A 19,101-nucleotide genomic window follows, 5' to 3' on the forward strand; every position below is an offset into this window, starting at 1 on the left:
GGTATTCTAGATAACTTGATATTTTTGAAATACTGGAAACTCCACTCTCACCTAAAGTTTTTATAGTATGGCTAGCTTTTTACTGATATCATAGTTTACAACGTCGAATCCGAACAATGTTTTTTAAAACTATGATATTTTTGAATCTAGCCAAAGTTACAGTATTGTCATGACAATAGCAGAGTATAGTAAATTCATGATTTTAACATGCTCGACCAATTCAAATCGAAATTGATGGGGCCATTTAATTCAAAAACACTACTGACCGATTTGATACGATTCGATCGATAGATGGATTCGACCCCTGTTGAGGACATGTTCGTTTACTCCGGAACGGTTTCATTGCAACCGTTTCGGTTGGAATGATAAGTTTATTTGTACTAGTATTGATTAGTTGGAATAATTTCTGATCACACTCCGACCTAACCGAACATAGCCTGAAACTGATGGCGGACAGGACCGAACATAGCCAGCGGCACCCAAGATAAAAGTCGTATAATCGCAGTCGCAGATACCAAAGCATAGCTCCGAACACTGCCTCTGTTCATCTGCCTGGTAGAGGTAGCACGCCAGATCACCAGCGATCCGCACGTCGCAGCAGAGCAAAGATATCGCGGGGAGCAAGAGTAGTCAACGCACGAATGGTGGGCACGGTGTCGCTAGCGGCGGGCTACGGCTCCGATGGCGTGTACCGCTCGCCGCGCCTGGTGGCTGCCATCGCCTCCGACCCGGGCCTCTCCGTCACGGACCTCGTCCTTCGCCGCGCCGCGGCGTGCCCCTCCGCACCCGCGCTCGTGGACGCCGCGACGGGCCGCGCCCTCACCTTCGGGGCCCTCCGATCCGCGGTGCTCGTCGCGGCCGCCGCGCTCTCCTCCCGCGCGGGCGTCCGCCGCGGCGACGCCGTGCTGCTCCTCGCGCCCAACTGCGTGCTCTACCCGGTCTGCTTTCTCGCCGTCACCGCGCTCGGCGCCGTCGCGACCACGGCTAACCCGCTCTACACCCCGCGGGAGATCGCCAAGCAGGCCGCCGACGCCCGCGCCAGGCTCGTCGTCACCGTCTCCGATCTCCTGCCCAAGATCTCCGGTCTCCGCCTCCCTATCGTCCTCCTCGACGGCGACGGCGCCCCCGTGCCTTCGGGCTGCCCCAGCAGTAACGTCACTCTCTACTCGGACCTCGTCGCCGGGGTGCAGGAGGCGGAGTACCGCCACACGCCGATCGGGCAGGGCGACACAGCGGCGCTGTTCTACTCGTCGGGCACGACTGGGGAGAGCAAGGGCGTCGTGCTCACGCACCGCAACTTCATCGCGGCAGCGACGATGGTGACGTCGGACCAGGACGAGCTGGGGGAAGGCCACAACGTGTTCCTCTGCTTCCTGCCCATGTTCCACATCTTCGGCATGTCCGTGATCACCCTCGGCCAGCTGCAGCGCGGCAACGCCGTCGTCGTGATGGCCCGGTTCGACGTCGACGCCGTGCTGGCCGCCATCGAGCGGCACCGCGTCACGTACCTCTTCTGCGCCCCGCCGGCGATGATCGCGCTCGCCAAGCACAGCAGGGGCGGCAGGTACGACCTCAGCTCGCTCAGATGCATCGGCTCTGGCGCCGCGCCGCTCGGCAAGGACGTCATGGTGGCTATGGCTGACAGGTTCCCCGGTGTCGACATTATCCAGGTGGGTTAGGATGTGTGATCCTGCAACATTTAATGCTTAAGGGCTAGTTTGGTTACACATTTCTAAGAGATTCCCATTTTCACTAGATATAAATTCCTTTACAAACTAGCCCTAAACAGATAGGATTACGTATGTATGATTTTTTTCCAAATTCCAATACAGTGCCGGGTGTTTGATTTGTAGTGACTATTTTTTAGTCTCTTCATTTTATTACATTTACCAAATACGAAAACTAAAATAAAGTTTTAATTTACGTATTTGACAAATTAGAGATTAAAATAAAATAAAATGGAGGGACTAAAAATTAGTCCCTAGAATCCAAACACCCATATGTTTTCTTTCTTTTTTTGTGTGTTTTGAACCCGTTCCATTGTTTTTCTCTAAAATAAGTGTGCTTGTAGCATTCATAATTTATCTCGAAATAAATGTACTTAGATATAGTCCACCTAACGCTAGTTGTTTTTTTACTTTCTCTACTTTGACGGTGCAATTTTGATGTGGATAAATATCTAATTTTCATATAGCATTGATGTTCTCAAGAATTCTGATGCACTTATTTTGAGATGAAAGGAGTAGATACTAGAGAGGGTATTACCAGTAATACTTTTTCTTTTGTTAGGCTCAATATGGCATATTTTGACATGCTAATTTGGAACTGATGCTAGGTTTTGGTATGCCAGCAAGAAAATAAAATCTAGGAATTGAATAGTGTGCTCACCTGTGATTGTAAAGAACAATGGTAACATTGATTGTATAGAATAGTGACAGGTTTAGGAGATTACTAAAACAACACAATGATAAACTGTGTTGAACATGTAGTATTTGTTGGGGGTGCATCCTGTTCCTGTTTTATCTTTAGCCCAGACATATACTCCCTATACTGTTGAAAATGCTGGAAAGATGTTTACATTTTTTTGCAACGAACAAAATAATTACTTGTTTTTTTTTGCTGCCTTTCTTATGTATCAAGAGTCATGATGACAATGATGCTACGTATAAACAGGGGTGCTCCTCTTGCAGGGTTATGGTATGACTGAAACCTGCGGGATAATATCCCTGGAGTACGTACAGAAGGGTTGTGCCCGTCAGTTTGGTTCGACTGGAGCACTTGTCACAGGAGTTGAAGCAAAGATCGTTAATGCAAAGACAATGAAGCATCTTCCTCCGAGCCAACTAGGAGAAATCTGTGTTCGAGGACCGAACATAATGGAAGGTAAATTTGAATTGTGGTCTGTGTAAGTTTAAGTCTGTCATTTATGATATGGATTACCATAGCATGTATGATCGGAAGGAGGGCTGTATACACTAAATATAAGACATCAATTTCCTGGTCAACTATTTACAAATTAGAATACCAAGCTCACCAAATGGTATTGCAGTGAAACCCTCAGTAGTTTTTTTTTGGCATAGCGGTAGTTTATCGAAAATTAGGATATGCCAATTGCTAATGACTGACATGATTTGAAAAGAAAAGGCAGCTAGTGTTTTATATCAAGATGCTCCATCTTTTAGATATGTATAGCCATGTGCTATACATATCTAATACTCCCTCTGTTCACAAATTTATGGCATAATTGACCTTTTTCAAAAACTTTAATCACTCTTGTTTAAAAAAAATCGTGAGCTATCATTTATTTATTGTGATTTGTTTGGTCACTCAAGATCGTTTGAGTGTGACTTAAAATTTTTTATTTTAAAATAAATATTTTGCATAAGACGAGTGATTAGAGTTTTTGAAAAAAAGTTAACGGCGTTATATATTTGTGAATGGAGATAGTACCACCTACAAAGTTCCCTGTCATGAGACATGAGTTATGTGCATATCTACAATCACAAAGGCCTGCCAAAACTTCTCTTTACTTATTTAATTGGGGAAATTGTTAATAGGCTATTTCAACAATGTGCAAGCGACTGAGTCTACAATCAAGAATGGATGGTTGCATACCGGTGATCTTGGATACTTCGATGAAAGAGGCCAGCTTCATGTTGTCGATAGACTTAAAGAACTGATTAAGTACAAAGGCTTCCAGGTAAAGAATTTGAAGTTCCTGAAATTTCTTTTTAGTTTTAGCAACCCTTTTCTTATAATCATGTGAGGGTATTTAATACCCCCACCCCCTACACACACACCAGATTAGGGCCCTTTGTTGACCTTATATATTTGTAACTGACAGAAATCTTCAAGTGAAACAGAACGTCCGTAGGCCCATTTTTTCAGTAGGGGTTTCACTTTTTTTTCCTTTTTCTTTTACTGCCAGATTGCTCCTGCTGAGCTTGAAGGACTGCTTTTGTCTCATCCAGAAATCCTTGATGCCGCTGTTATCCCGTAAGCTGAACAACCTAGATTCTAGTTTTCTAGCTTCTTGTCTATAATAATAAAAATAGACTTAGGTCTAGTTTACAACCCTAATTTTCCAAAAGATTTTCATTTTCTCAATGAAAATTAGTTAATTTTCTCTTCGGAAAATAAGAACCCCTTAAAAAAACAGAGTTGTCAAACTAGCCTATAGTTCTTTTTTTTTCTCTCTCTTGCCTCTTATTTTGGAAATCTACTTTCTCCAAGGTATCCTGATGCTGAAGCGGGGGAAGTTCCTATCGCCTACGTTGTACTATCACCGAAGAGTTCACTGGCCGAAGCTGATGTCCAGAAATTTATCGAGAAACAGGTGAAAGTTGGGCAGAAGCGCCAGGCTTAGTTGTGACCACTGACCAGCAACTAGTTTTACTATAATAAAAAAAGATCATAGCATGTCTCTCTCACTAGTAGAGCGATTCCTGAACGAGCGATGCTATCTACTCCTGCGTCAACTGAGAATATGACCCTTCTAACACCGTAATGGCTCTGCAGGTCGCGCACTACAAGAGGCTGAGGAAGGTAACGTTCGTGGGCAGCGTACCGAAATCTGCTGCGGGGAAGATTTTGAGGAGAGAGCTCATCGCCCAAGTCAGACTGTCCAAGCTGTAGCAGATTTAATCTCGATTTCACTGCAGCCCTTGTCGTCTGGGTTCTGCTGGACACAGAAGTGCAGAATCTCTGCTGAGCACTGTACAAGATTTGTCTATCAAGTCACTGTCAGGAACCACACATTTCAGTCTAGACATGCCAGACACTGATTTCTTTTTTTTGTTAAGGAATAAAGCATTCTGGCCTCTAGTATCCACGGATGAATGATGTATCCTATATTGCTTGGATTCTTCAAGAAAGTTAAAGTAATATATAATACTACATCCGTCTCAAAACATAATTCGTTTTAACTAAACAAACATTTATTAATTAAACTATAAATATAGTTTATATATATGTTTTTATTTATTATCATTTATTTGAACGTGGACAGAGAAAAAAAAGAAAGCAAGAAAAAACTGTATTTTGATAAGGAGGGAGTGATTTATATTTTGATGTATCTTCCTAGACACGGCAAAACACTCCTTACTGGAACATCATCTATTCATCTTCAGTCCATTACAACACCGTCGTATGTCACTTTGCTACAAACATCCATAGTGGTACAACACAACAAGAGCAGCAAACGCGCCAGATCAAACCAGTCTCCAGTATACACGCAGGCAAGCAGCACGACGCATTAACTTTTACTAGGTGTTAGATTATCAAGTAGCACGCATTATATACACAGTACATCGCAGGCCCAAGCTATACTGCTAAGCATCAAGGAGACATCAGGATCTTCCTCGACTCACGGTCACGGCTGCCCTCCTGGATGCACCCTGAACCAGCAAGAGAGTTTATCCACACGTCATCGGTTCTCACCGGCTCTTCGTCGTCGTTTCTGTGCCAGGTCCAGTGGGCATGGGTGGAGTTCACGATCTTTAGCTCGCCGTGCCCAAAGCTCGCTTCCCTGAAGACCGACCACGCTGGCTTCGGGTTACGGTACCTGAAGATGCCAAGGAGCAATTAAGCATACCTATAATAGTGATGCTGAAGTTACTAATGGTGGTCGAGTGGTAGTACCTGCGGGCCAAGCCTTCACGGTTCCCACCGTCGCCGATAGTTATGTGGACAGCGCCACAAGGATCAGGTCTGGAATTGTAGACTCGCTCCTGCAGGAAGAGTGGAATAGCCGTATGTAATTTCCATTCAGATCGACTACATGGTTACTGGCTCAAATTTGAACACTTCTGCAGATTGCACATTGCAAATCGGCGGGGGGGGGGGGGGGGGGGGGGGGGGGGGGGGGGGGGGGGGGGGGGGGGGGGGGGGAATATAAGGAGTCATACCGCACGTTCATAAGCATGGACATGACCTGCTATTACCATATCCACATGAGCAGCGTACAGCAAAGGCTCCATTGAAGCCATCATACTGTCGCCTTCACCCTGATGAGCCCAATTGCTATTGTACCATGGTACGTGCAACAACACAATGAGCCAGGGTGTCCTCTTTCTATCAACCTTGGCAAGATCAGCCTGAAAAGAAAAAGTTAATACACACAAAAAAAAGCTATCTACTATGAAGTGGTGAGAGCTGTCTCACTAAGTTACTATGTCTCGGATTCGAAGCAGCCTCTCCACATTTGCAGAGAAATGCTTGCCTCGGTTTATCCCATCCTTAGACCCCACTCATGCGAGAGCCTCTAGTGTTGTGCCTGACCCTTTTTTTTCAATATCAGCAAGAATAACTGAGCGATTTTGAAGTTAAATACATCCTCTTTAAGTTAAGATAGCTAAAATATACATTGACCATAGGTAAATAACTAGTAATTAAAATCCAAGATGGGCGATACAATAGGTATGACTTCGATAACATTAGTCTATTTTTACTCTTCTTGGAGCCCTTTTGGTAGGGCTCCTGCCTGCCTGCTCTGGCACTCACAGTAGCCAGAGCAGTAAGAGTAAAAAAAAATGGCTTCAGTAGCTCTATGCTTCTATGAGAGGGGAGAGGAGAGATAAAAGGAGCTTCTATGGACAGTAGTTGTGTCATTGTGAACAGTGCTGTGTCAGAGGAGCTAGAGCCGGTAGGAACTCTACCAAAGGGAGTCTTAGTAATGTAATGTTAGCAAAACATGTTTCTTTTCAGTATAGACAATCCCTTCACTTCACATTCTAAACAATTGCAATGCGATCTGAAATGGATATTATTATCATTACAAAGTTTCATACCTTTAGCCAAGCATACTGATCTGAGCTATCATCATAATCTGTGTATGAACCTAGCATTATGATGTGTGCACCAGCAACTTCAAAAGAGTAGTACAAATTTGATCTAGATCCGCTCTCTTCATAAGGCATTTTCCATCGTGCATTATAAGATTGAAATCCTGACTCAAAAAATGGAATGTGCTCCTTCTCATGGTTGCCTTCTGTCACCATCCAAGGCCGGTTGCTAGCAAGTGGCTCCACCAATGTGCCGAAGGAATCCCACAAGTGTTGCATATAATCAGCATAAGATAGATCACCAGGGAGTAAAAGCATATCATGCTCACACTGCTTAATGTGATTCAGGGTTGATGTTGTCCAACTAGTCTGACCAAGATCACCAACAACAGCCAATGACAAAGGAAATTGGGAGGGCGGGGTCTTAAATTGGAATTCTGGACCCTGCCCTCCACATCGGTAGTAATAAATAGTGTTATCTTCAAGAGGTCCGATGACAACATGATGAATTTTTCCTGAACTATACAATAAGTAGCTGTAGGATGTGCTTTCTCCTTGAGATTTCATTGTGTATGTACTTTCTTTAGTTCCATAGTCCACCACAGATGGGACAGAGTTATCATTGGTAACCCATGTTATTCTCATGTGCTTTTCTCCAGCTAGAGAAATGTGCACCTGAAAATCGTGCCATTACATGAATGGTTCAAGAGCAAATATTATCAACAATAAAAGGAAGTAAAAACACTAGTAAAGGACTAAACAAGTACCAATGAACTGCACAAAGGATCTGCTGCAAAGAAATTTAGCTTCGGAGAACAGATAAATTAATGCAGTCAATTACTTCCTTATATCTCAAATTACGACCCTCTTGTTTATCATGGAGTGGACATAGAGAAGCTAGGATATCCATGAAGAAAAAAAAAACAAAAAGAAGATATGGCACATTAACAGATTACCCATGAATACTAAAACAGTAAAACTACTAGTTATTTTTGTGTCAATAATTAAATTTTCCATCAACTATCCTCATGAAAATTAAGCATTCCCTCAACTTCATAATACAAGGCCAAATTATACTTCTCCCACAGGTTAAAAATGATGACATTTTAGGTGACTAGTATGCCCTTATCATATGTAGAAGTGTAGAACTAATAAGCTGCCCCTATAAGTAGAGAAACATTAATTAAATGTGCCCTTGAATTTAGCAGGGGTAGCACCAATTGAAGAAAAACTTGTCCAATACGAGATGGTTTGGACATGTCCAATAAAGACATCCAGAGGCAACAGTACATATTGTTTTGGGGGAGATTCACCGGCTGTCAGCAAAGTGCAGCACTGTTTTTTGGATGAGCTCACCTGCTGGATCTTGGCTGGTGCCCGCTATCTTAGCAGCTTAGGGATAACTGAAGCTCTTAGAGTGTTTGGGTCGGGTATTGTTACTGAAATGTACTTTTATCTTTTCTGTTTGGCTTTGGACCTTGCTCAGCAAAGTCCTGTCTTGTAAGACCCTCTTCTCTAATATATAAAGATGTGCAGCTCTCCTGCGCGTTCGAGAAAAAAATTCTAAGACGCGAGAGCAATGGAAAAAGAGGGGAGAGGAAGGGCGAAGTTGACATGGAAAGAGGCACTAAAACGAGATTTGAAGGGATAAAATATAGACAAAGATTTAGTCTTGAATAGGAGTGCATGAAAAATAGCTATCCATGTGGCTGGACCTTTACTTGTGGTTTCTGTTGGCTTTCAACTCTAGCCTACCCCAACTTGCTTGGGACAAAAAAGCTTTGTTGTTGCTAATGAAATGGATGGAGGCGATATTAAATTCATCTGGTCATGTCAAGTTCCAAATATTTTATATTATAAGGGACTAAAAATCTATCTTATGTTTCACACTAAAGATGCTGAAAGATCTACAATAGATGTTAACATATTCAACATTAAGGCATCAAGTCGCATGTAATGTAATTAACATTTGGGTGTAAAGCCATAAAATCCAACAGAAAGTCCTCATCAAGGTTGTGGCTGAGTGGAGTATGGTCATACAAATAAAAAAGAAAGCAGATAAGAAAATTAACTGTCCAGAATTATGATTCGAGTATTTAGGGGTGGGCTAGGCTTCATGAGCTTGTGATCCCGTATTGATTATTTATCAATATTCCTACACTACAAAGTATCAAAAAAGAAGAAAAAAGGTTGCAGGACTAGTAAACCCTATGATCATAACTGTGTGCTGCTAACATGTTACCAAGTGGAACTAATATAGAACACACATGAGTAGCGAAGTGCCAAAGCATGGACTGTATAGAGTTTCTGCATTATCACACTGGAAAGTTCAAACTAAATCTATTATTCTGAATCCACCCCCACAAAGCTCCTAGCCTCCTACATGGGAATTTCTTGTGCATGCTATCCTGCGCAATAGTGAGAGCAGTCTCACTCAGTCACTAGATCCACCAGATCACGGGTTTGCGGGGGAAAGGCTTGCCTCGGTTTATTCCTTTCCCATACCACACTTAAGTGGGAGGCTCCGACCCTGGGTCTGCCCTTTTTTATGCTGTCCTGTCCAGCTAATTAGTGCTTACCCATTTTAGAAGCAACAGTTAGTGATCACTCCCTTGCAGCACTAAAAACATGGTAAAATCAATCAGAAATGAAGTTGATTTTGATTTAATTACTAAATGAGAATCACGGGCTAAGGGGAGTGCAAATTCAGGGATTTGAACGAACAGAGCTAATTCTGGACGCAGATACTGAGGTACTGTAGAACAATTCAATACACAGGAAATCAGCTCAGACCCTTGAATTCACATATTACGTATAGTTAGTAAAGGGAAGATTTGCATGTAAAAACAAGGTTGATAGATAGCCATAAACAGCACCGAATCGAGTACCTCGATCCAGCCGAGCTTCGCCAGATGAAGAAGTACCCGAATAAGGTCGATTACTGCCAAAACAAGAAAAGGGTCCTTTGCTGGACCAATCCCCGGACCGGAACACCCCCCCCCCCCCCCCCCCCCCCCCAATATTCAGTTCAAGGTATCAAATCGAAGGAGATATGGCACGAAAGTTCACCTGCTGCGGATCGGAGGAGGCGGCGGACTCCTCCTTCTTGCTCCAAGGGAAGAGGCTAAGGAGTGCCTTGCGGTGGCACCGCGCCGGCGGCGGACGGACGTAGTCCTCCCCCACCACCGGAGCCCCGGTTGCCGCGGCGGCGGCAAACGCGGAGGAGGTTACGGCGAGCAGGAGTATCAGGAAGCGGGGGAGCGGACTCGGCGCGGCCATGGCAGGAGAGTAGGCTCTCCTCTTCCTCTGCGGGCCTGCGGCTGTATCCTTGTACTTGTACGGCGGACTAGCTCTGAAACAATGTCAGGTCATTTCCCTGTCAATGAAGGCGCCATTTTTTTTAGTTTTTTTCTCTCTTCTCGTCTGCTTGATTGTCAACGAACGCTTCTTTTTTTTCTTAAAAAAATGTGTTTTTGAGCAAACATTTGCTCAAAATCTACACAGCAACTCAAGGCCACTGTTGACATCTTTTTCGGGCATCAAACACTCAACAAGAACCGGCAGCGGTACTCTCTGGTCAGGCGCGGACGGTCCGCGGCACAGGACCGGACGGTCCGCGACCTGGCGCGAGGCTAGAGTTTCCTGACGGCCGGACGGTCCGCGCCCTGGGGCTGGACGGTCCGCGCGTGCGCAGGGACGGCGAAAAGTCACCGGCGGTGCCTGGATCTCGCTCCCAGGAGGGACCCCGTCGGGAGGAGAGATCCTAAGGGTTGTCTAGGCTCGGCAGGCCGACCTAGACTCCTCTAATCGACGTAGAGTCGAAGAGAAACAGAGAATTTGATGATTGGAATACTAAACTAGGGCTAAACTAGAACTACTCCTAATGCATAAGGTACAAACGAGTAATAAACTGGATTTGATCGATTATTGGGAGTTCAATCGGCCGTAGCCCTTCATCTATATAAAGGGGAGGTCTGAATCCGCTTCGATCTGATTTCCGAGTCAATCCCACGGTTTTAGGTAACCAATCCCACGAGAAACTAGAAACCATAACTGTCTCTGCGCACGCGTGGACCGTCCGCGCAGCCACCGCGGACAGTCCGGCCTCCGCGAGGCTCTTTTTAGCCTTGAACAGCCACCACACAGAATGAACAATTAAAAGATACTGCAGGGAAATAAAAAAGGTAAGGGCTAGTTTGGGAACACTAATTTCCCATGGGATTTTCATTTTCCCAAGGGAAAATGAACTAATTTCCCTTGGGAAAATGAAAATCCCATGGGAAATTAGTGTTCCCAAACTAGCCCTAAAAAACACGATAAAATGTGTCCTCTAGAAGTTGCCGGACAGCCTCCACGAAACATGTGCTGGAAGCAACATTTGCTACAAAAGCATCACGCACCAGTGCACCACCAGAGCCCATGGAACGCGCAGTCGCGCACCATCACATGCCAGCAGCCACAGCACACCAACCGGTTGGCCTTTTTCGGCTGCGCACCATTTGCACACCATTTGATGACAGAGGAAGAAAAAGTGACGCATCACCGGCCGAAAGCCGAGTAAACAGATGCGCACTCACAGAGCAAAAAAGCATTTTTTTCCCAACCAACTACTAGGACAGGGTTCCAAGATGGTTAAACTTTGTCAGCGTTCAATCTGTCAATATCCATCACCTTGTAAACTTCACATCCTACCTGACTACCTGTGCAGAGCTACCTACACAAACTACGAAAGAGACTACGAAGGTACAGAAAATGGGGAAACATCTACATCGTGTTTCACCTTGCTCAAGAACTTGTGGGGATGCTTTTCCTAAGGGCTTCACTTCCCACGTATATCTTTAGGTAGTCCTGCAAGGCAGAGTGAGTGTGAATGTTACATTAACGAATTAACAGTGGCAGCATTACACATGGCTGCAGCGCAGAATCTACCGCAACAAGGATTGGTGATCTACCTTAACAAGGGTCCTTATACCTTCAGCTTCATCGGACAAGATTCTTGGGACGTTTATCTCCGTCGAGTGAGCCCAGACGTCTAGCACTTTATCCACGGCCTTCTTCACGACAAATTTGTGGACCTCGCGGGACAGCAGCCCGTCTTCCCACAGAGGTCTTACACAGCCTTTGACGAATTCGTACAAGGCGCTCTTGAGTGCGTTCATTGGGGTGCTACTTTCTTCGGCTGTTCTTAGTTGCGGAGGACCAGTATTTGATTCCGAGATCTGCAACTGAGTTGCTGCTTCAGAGGTACCGTCTTTGCAAACTTCCCTGGCGATTTGGTTGGTTTCCTCAGCTCGATCGCACTGTTTCCCCTCTACTTGCTTGAACAGTTCTCTCTTTGGAGTGTGTCCAGTTAATGAAGCTGAAAGACTCTTAGAAATGCTCTGAGGTTTGAAACTGTCTACACTTACCTGGCAAACCGGTTCCTCAGGTGGTGCCATAAAATCCTCATCGCTGCTCATACTAGGCAAGCAATTTAAGTCTGGTATTGAAGAACATCGGATCCGGTCATCTTGTTTAGCAGAGCCAGAAAGTATTGTATCAGAGGCACAATCCTCTGTTGTTATCCGTTGATTTGATTCGATCTCAACCCTACGGGCTTGGGGTTCACAATCCTCCTTTCTAGCTTTCCCGTTCAACTCATCTTTAGTCTCTGGCAACAGGGAACATTCTTGCTTCTTCCTTAAAACATTGTCATGCGTGGTTTCTTGTTGGCTGTCTCTACAATCATTTCCATCTAAACAATCTTTGAAATCTATGCAGTAACTTTCACTAGACCGGTTGATGGACTTCCTTAGGCACATGTCTACTACAGTTCCTCGAGGCAGCATTGACCCATCGAGTGAAGTACTCTCAATCTCATGATCTGGAACCTTTAGTGCATTTACCTTCGAAGTGCCATGCTTTGAACAACTAACAACAGTCTCTTTGTCCAGTGATATTGGGTCACTATACAGACCAGTAGATTGTTCAGCCAGTTTGGCACCATGGCCTGCTGCTTTCTTTTCACATTTTACACCTGGTTTCTCTTCCCTTCTTGCATCCGAAACAGCACTATTTTTCTCCTGTTGAAAAATATTCTGATGTGCACTATTATGACAGTGTGAAATAGCTGCTTGATCCACCTTACAAGTGTCAGAACAACCATTCAAACTACTATGTGTCTTGGCATCTTGATGTTCGGTTGATACCTGCCTCCTGTCAACAAGTTTTTCCTTTCCTTTAGGTTGTGCAATTTCAAGAGGATCTGCTTCTGACAGAAGCTTGAGACTACACTTCAGTACTTTCTCAGCTGTTGCGTCTTGAGGCCTTTTGTTGCATTTACTGTTACTGGGGAATTTGATGGTCTGCTCTAACTTTTTGTTAGCTCTTCCTTCACCAAACTTTTGTAGTTTATCAGATGATGTTGCACCACTAAATTGGTCAGAACACTCTGGAGCAGAGTCGTCTTTATTATCGCTTTTTGAGCAAGAAGACGCAGCAGATCCTCCACTCCCCACTCTTCTTCCAGTTGACATCTTGCTTCTTTGTGCAGTCTGTTGTTGGTCAGTTTTCACAATGTTATCAGCCTTAGCAGCACTATCCTTTCTTAATTGTCTTTCTCTCCACAGGATTAAACAATCTCGGCGAAACGCCTCAGACTGAGTAAAATTATCTGATATTTTCAGTTGTATATTCCTCTCTGTATGGGTGACTGGAATATGCTGCAGTATACCTCTTTCAGTGCAACCATCAACGTAGTTGTCAGATTTTGGATCCATGTCATCACTTCCTTCGCTCAAATTTGGTGTGTGTGATGAAGCAATAGTTTTGCTGCACTTGGGACTTAATATATTTTTCCCATCACACTTTGTTGAGTCACTAGAAGCAGGAGCTGTAGCATTCTTCTTTTGGTTGAAGTTCCGTTTTGCTCCATCTTGACACACTAACCTGGTCATTTCAACATTTCCCTCCCGACTATCATTTCTCATCTCGTTGCACTCAACCTGTTGCCGTTGGTCCTGCTCAAGGGGGCAGCGAAGCCTTTTAGACCTGTCCTTATTTGCGTCATTCTTCCTGGTTTTCTCTCCACCAAAATGATCTGCATTCCTTTTCCTGCAACTGTTTCTATCATATTTACCAACACAAGCACCATTGTAAGTGTTTCCAAGGAAATCTTGTTTTATAAATTTCCTTTTTACTACCTTGTCATTATAAGCATTTCTGAATTTCTGACTGCTATCAAAGCAATCATGAAAATCTTCATTGGGACAGCGCTCAAGTTGCTTATGGTGGATGGGACGAAATCGATTAACTGGTCTCTTGGGGTGAGCTTTTGCTACTTCATCCCTTTGACATGATTGACCATGTGAGGGGTGAACAGGAATATGCTTACTTGAAGATTGAAAATCGCATAAGTAAGACTGATGTTTTGCAGCATCTATCTCAGGAAAACGGTCATCCAGGAATTTAGTTGGTAGATATCTATCATCATGATACGGTCTGTTCTGACTGCCACTCCCCTGGTTAGCAGAATAATTCTTCCTATAACCTCCTGCTGGGCGTATCTGTCTGTCAGATCCTTTTGCACAATGAGAAACATGATCGGAGGAAGTCCTTTTCGTTATCCTAGATTAAGGAACAAACTATTTAAATGGCCAGGACTAAATAGTATGAAAAGTTGTTGAAAATGCCATAACGACAAACATTTACTGTCAGAACAAGAGATCACCAGTAAGATCTGATAGGACCAGGTTCAGGTGAAATGTTGTGCCTGGCCCATTCCGATGAATGGTTGTGGCAAGCATGATATTTACCACGGTGTCCACCATAAGAACAGCAAGATAGATGGCATCCACCTACTCCATCTCCAGGGCCATAAATCTCAGAGGAATGTCCATGACCAGGTGATGGCCCCAACCTGCATGCCAAAGCATCAAAGTTCCACAAAACTGAAATATTTGGTACAAGTAATAATGAGCATCCAAGCTTGGAAATAGGTGCACACGGCATACATCGTTACACCATATGTAGCAAAGTTACAATATTTTTTTTTCTAAAACGCGCAGGAGAACTGCGCATTAGATATATTAAGATAGAAGAAATACCAATGGTCTAAAGAAGACCAGAGTACAGAGAAACAACAAAAAAATAACAAAAAAATAAAATAAAATAAAAATAAAAATAAACATTCATCTAGAAGACAGCCAAAGCTGCCCCTAAACTAAGGCCAGATGGTGCCCAGATCCTTGGCACCCGCGAGACACCACCTCTGAACGTCGTCTTTGATATTCTGAATAATCTGGTTGCCACTAGGAGCATCCCCCTCAAACACACATTTATTCCGCTGCTTCCAAAGCCACCATGCCACCAACATCACAAGGGAGTTAATCCCTTTGCGCAGCGCATAAGGGACCTTGGCCTCCAAATTAGCCCACCAATCTTGGAAGACCAAATCATCCCTTGCGGGGGAGAACTGCCGCAGATTAACCAGGGAGAAAATCCTAAACCACACTTCCCTAGAGAAGACACAAGAGATTAAAAGATGATGCACCGTTTCATCCTCTTGATCACAAAGGGGCAAATTTACAATATTTATCGCTCACAAAAATCTCGAGTTCTGTGCAAATCATAACAACCTCTAGGCTCAGTCATAGACTATTCTATCCTGTTTCCACATCACAATATCACGTAATTCCATCAATAGAAGATAAATTTGAATCTATAAAACTAACAGCAATATCAGCATAGCATGGAGTCTGAAATTTAATCCATGTATTGATAAAGAGAATAACCTGCGAGGCATATGCAGAGGTAAGTGCCGGGTTGCAACATGATCACATTGATCCCTTGTTGCTTTATCACTTTGATGAAAGATTAAGTTTCTCCACTCATACTTCTCGGAGCATGAATGACTTTGTGATGTTTGTCCCAAAAAATCTCCATGTACTGATGACAACGATAGCCTTTTTGAATCCATTTGTTATCCAGCCGCACTTGAATGAAGAGGACACTGACATGCCAGCTCAAATATCACAGATGAACTGAGAAGGTGGTTTGAATCCTTATTACCTTCTCACATGCTTCCTAGCAACAATACTCATACAGAATAATTGGTTGAATCTTGCAACCTGTCCCTTAATAAGGCCAAGGACCACTTTAGTTCATACTCCCTAAATCATCCTTCAAATATCAGTACATGATAGCATCAGGTCCTATACTTTCGTCATATAAAAATAATAATAAATGGAATTGAATGGTAGAGTCTCCAGTAAAAAACTGAACTGTAATATCTGGTATCTCGCTGAAAGAGAGTCCATACATTTCCTTTATAGGGCATACATCGCTGGTTGCAGAGAATAAGGAGCTTATGGAGCCAAGAAAATGGTAGAGGAATAGATAGTATATATGTGATGCTAATGTCTTGGCAAGAAGGGAAAGAATAGTTATGTTGTGTTAACTCAAATGTCGAAACAGAAGAGATAGATTGGTGATGGAAAATAAGAGGACAATCCAAACTGCATGAAAACCTTATATTTTGAAGGAAAAGAAAATTGGCAAAAACAGAAACTATATAGATTATATTTTAGAACAACTTGAGTATGATGTAAGAAAACAAATAAATGCAAAACTTGACATGTACGCATATGTAACTTTTGTTTCTGGTTGCCTAATACGCATTGACAGTAATAATATATCCATAAGTCCTGCAATCATCCGTGCTTCTTTAGTAATTAAAAGGCATCTGAATCAATATGATGGTAGATACAAAGTCCATATCTACTGCAAGCCTGCGCCAACTACCATGCTTCCCCTTTTGCCCTTTCAGTATGATTTCAAATCAACAAGAAAAGATTTAAAACTGTAAGCAGTGCAATCAAGTCATCATCATCATATGCTAAAAGTTTAGGTCAATACTCAAACTCTGTTACATGCAGTAATGAGATAAATCACAGATAAACCTTATTGAAAGATTTTTTTTCTCTTGAAAGAAAGTCTGGTAGCCCCACATGTAATATATAGTTGTTTCTCATGGTGTATGATGAATTTTGGTGTGAAAATTTGTCTGGTAGCATATAATTTATAGCAATCCTCACATTGCTTAGAGATCCTTTTTTTTGCAAATTTGCGAGTAATATATATTTGCAAAAGACTTGAATTGAATACTACCATCATTTTTGGATGGTAAATAAATAAGCGAAACAACATGATTTTGGAGTTGAAATTCTTGAATTTGGAGTTAGAATTCTATTAAGATCATGTGTTCCACTTGCTAAGTATTTGATAGATGTGAATCTTGTGGTAAAAAAACACATGATCAGAGTACTACTTTCACATCTAGGCGCCCCTCTAATCCTCTCCGGGTTTGTGACTCCCAAACTAGCCCGTAGGGGATTAGAGGGGCAGGTCCTCTAATCCCGTCCGGTTTTGTGACTCTCAAACTAGCCCCTAAGAAAAAAAATGGTATCCACAAATATGTGCACAATAATACTGCAAACAAGGCAAAAGCAACTCCCTCCAGATATAGAACTGTAGAAAAATGTGACACGATCAAATTGAGTCTCTAATCTTTCCTTATACATTTGACAAGGAAAGAAAGTGTTGCATCGTATCAAGGGGGGCCCAAAAAATCAAAATGTTAGTTGAGCAATAAAAAGGACACAACTGGTCTTTGCGACCACCGACCAAACAGAGTACAGCATCCCGCAGAACGCCCAAACTTCCAATCTTTGTAAAACTAACATGAACTTGACAATTGATCCCAAACAGAAAGTGCCCGATTTACGAGTGAAGGCACTGAGGCCGGCAGGTGGAGACGGCCATAGATGGCAACAGACTGAAATAATGCTGGTCTGGAGCAGTCCATGCATGGAACAACGGAGAGAAGAGCAGTACCTTGTCGTCCCCACAGCCGGTGTGGATGTGTGGAGTTCGCCCGGTACTCAGGTCATCGGCGTCACAGATCAATCTGAGATCCATAGAATATCACAATTCACACGATGATCAGATAGGCGATGCTGTTCACGTGACTCGTGACACCAATCAACCTCCGGAAAGAACTCAGAGAGCCAAACAGGAGGGAGGACTAAAACCCAAAGTAATAATCGATCATCGATGGTGCAAATAAATGCACATTAATAGAGAGAAAATGAAGTAGTAGTAGAATGCAAGAACGACGATTTTACGGGGAGTAAAAAGGGAAGCGAAAAAACTCAATTTAAGAGTGCAATAAATAAAAGGTAGAAATAATGCAAGTTTTATTGGGAGTAAAAAGGGAAGCGAAAAAACCTAATTTCAAAGCGCAACAGATAAAAGTTATATATAATGCAAATGATTCGAATCTTCATTAAGTATAAGCATTACCGCTATCAGAATCTTTAAAAGAAGATGCAAACAAAAAAAGTGCAAAGAACTAGAGCGAACGGGATGAAAAGCCAAGATCCCACCTTGGAGGCAATCCGCACTGGAGTGTTACTGTTAAACCCTAAACACAAAACCACCCGCGATTGCACCGGTGGGATAAAGGGACACAATCGTGAACAGGACAATCGTGGCGGAGGACGTCAATGCCGATATGGAGTCCCGACGGCCTCCAAGTCTCCAATGCGTGCGAGGAGTCCCGACTCCCGAGCCCTGCCCGACGCGAGAGCGGCCGAAGGGTGGGAGCGCTGTGCGATGCAGGTGAAGGAAAGGAAACAATGGAGCAACGTAGGGGGCGGCGAGAGCAGAGGCGTGATAAAGAATGCTTGCATTAGTTTTGTATTAGACCTTAACCAAAGTAATCGTTCTGATATTTATGGAGCTTGATTGGTCGAATGATCCATCCTGGCTCATGTCTAGTAAAACATTTTCTCTTGAGATAGGCATGCAATTTAGTACGTTTAGTTGGTTGCGTGTGATTAATCAGACTGAGAATAGATAGTGTTTGGCTGATTTAATTAGGATCGAGATGGAATGAGAATTAAAAAAATAAGGTAAAATTGATTTATGCATTAAATTTTTTATTTAATAGATATAGCAAAAGTCTCAAAAATTACTCAATTTCAATGCAGCTACATTGTTCTAGCCTGCATGTTGCATGCGCGGGGCAAGGCTAGATCGCCTAGACCCAAACTCAGATGCAAACAACCAATTAGAGGATGTTTGGAAAAACTCAGATACAAACAACCAATTAGAGGATGTTGGGAAGGAAAGTATTGTTGGAGTTTTAGATAAAACCATGGTATAAATAATACTATAGTATTTTTGTCCAGAGATGTTTGGCTACATTATAAAAAGACTCTGTTTTGAACACCATGGTTTTATAGATATCATGGTATTTTTAGAGTATTCGAAACTACAA

At 43.1% G+C, this 19,101-nt stretch overlaps 3 protein-coding genes across 7 annotated transcripts; 1 reads left to right on the top strand and 2 right to left on the bottom strand.

Annotated features, from left to right (window-relative positions):
* The first annotated feature begins 457 nt into the window (after positions 1 to 457).
* Positions 458 to 4,898, top strand: LOC100280100 (uncharacterized). 3 transcript variants are annotated; one of them, NM_001153038.2, is made up of 6 exons: positions 527 to 1,670; positions 2,691 to 2,883; positions 3,558 to 3,700; positions 3,929 to 3,996; positions 4,234 to 4,336; positions 4,519 to 4,827. In NM_001153038.2, the coding sequence occupies exons 1-6, from the start codon at positions 642 to 644 to the stop codon at positions 4,633 to 4,635; spliced, it is 1,653 nt and encodes a 550-aa protein (NP_001146510.2). In that variant the 5' UTR covers positions 527 to 641; the 3' UTR covers positions 4,636 to 4,827. The 3 variants fall into 3 exon arrangements, 2 of the variants coding, with proteins under 2 accessions (XP_008673103.1, NP_001146510.2); XR_004857202.1 differs by lacking the exon at positions 3,929 to 3,996 and having other exon boundaries at positions 458 to 1,670; positions 4,519 to 4,898; XM_008674881.4 differs by lacking the exons at positions 3,929 to 3,996; positions 4,234 to 4,336 and having other exon boundaries at positions 460 to 1,670; positions 4,519 to 4,893.
* Positions 4,899 to 5,088: 190 nt separating this feature from the next.
* LOC100283685 (uncharacterized) lies at positions 5,089 to 10,122 on the bottom strand. 2 transcript variants are annotated; one of them, XM_035967550.1, is made up of 5 exons: positions 8,139 to 8,318; positions 6,789 to 7,457; positions 5,907 to 6,095; positions 5,641 to 5,729; positions 5,089 to 5,563 (listed from the first exon to the last, which is right to left on the bottom strand). In XM_035967550.1, the coding sequence occupies exons 2-5, from the start codon at positions 7,425 to 7,427 to the stop codon at positions 5,338 to 5,340; spliced, it is 1,143 nt and encodes a 380-aa protein (XP_035823443.1). In that variant the 5' UTR covers positions 7,428 to 7,457; positions 8,139 to 8,318; the 3' UTR covers positions 5,089 to 5,337. The 2 variants fall into 2 exon arrangements, with proteins under 2 accessions (XP_035823443.1, NP_001150058.1); NM_001156586.1 differs by lacking the exon at positions 8,139 to 8,318 and adding an exon at positions 9,852 to 10,122 and having other exon boundaries at positions 5,101 to 5,563.
* Positions 10,123 to 11,314: 1,192 nt separating this feature from the next.
* On the bottom strand, positions 11,315 to 18,818 carry LOC103643607 (uncharacterized). Of its 2 annotated transcripts, XM_035964293.1 has the most exons (6): positions 18,206 to 18,818; positions 17,655 to 17,727; positions 15,554 to 15,941; positions 14,491 to 14,679; positions 11,735 to 14,387; positions 11,315 to 11,630 (listed from the first exon to the last, which is right to left on the bottom strand). In XM_035964293.1, exons 3-6 carry the CDS (start codon positions 15,736 to 15,738, stop codon positions 11,568 to 11,570), a joined length of 3,090 nt encoding a protein of 1,029 aa, XP_035820186.1. In that variant the 5' UTR covers positions 15,739 to 15,941; positions 17,655 to 17,727; positions 18,206 to 18,818; the 3' UTR covers positions 11,315 to 11,567. The 2 variants fall into 2 exon arrangements, with proteins under 2 accessions (XP_035820186.1, XP_008664991.2); XM_008666769.3 differs by having other exon boundaries at positions 15,554 to 18,818.
* Between the last annotated feature and the right edge of the window lie 283 nt (positions 18,819 to 19,101).

This window comes from Zea mays, chromosome 1 (genome assembly GCF_902167145.1).
Source record: "Zea mays cultivar B73 chromosome 1, Zm-B73-REFERENCE-NAM-5.0, whole genome shotgun sequence".
NCBI classification, from domain to species: Eukaryota; Viridiplantae; Streptophyta; class Magnoliopsida; order Poales; family Poaceae; genus Zea; species Zea mays.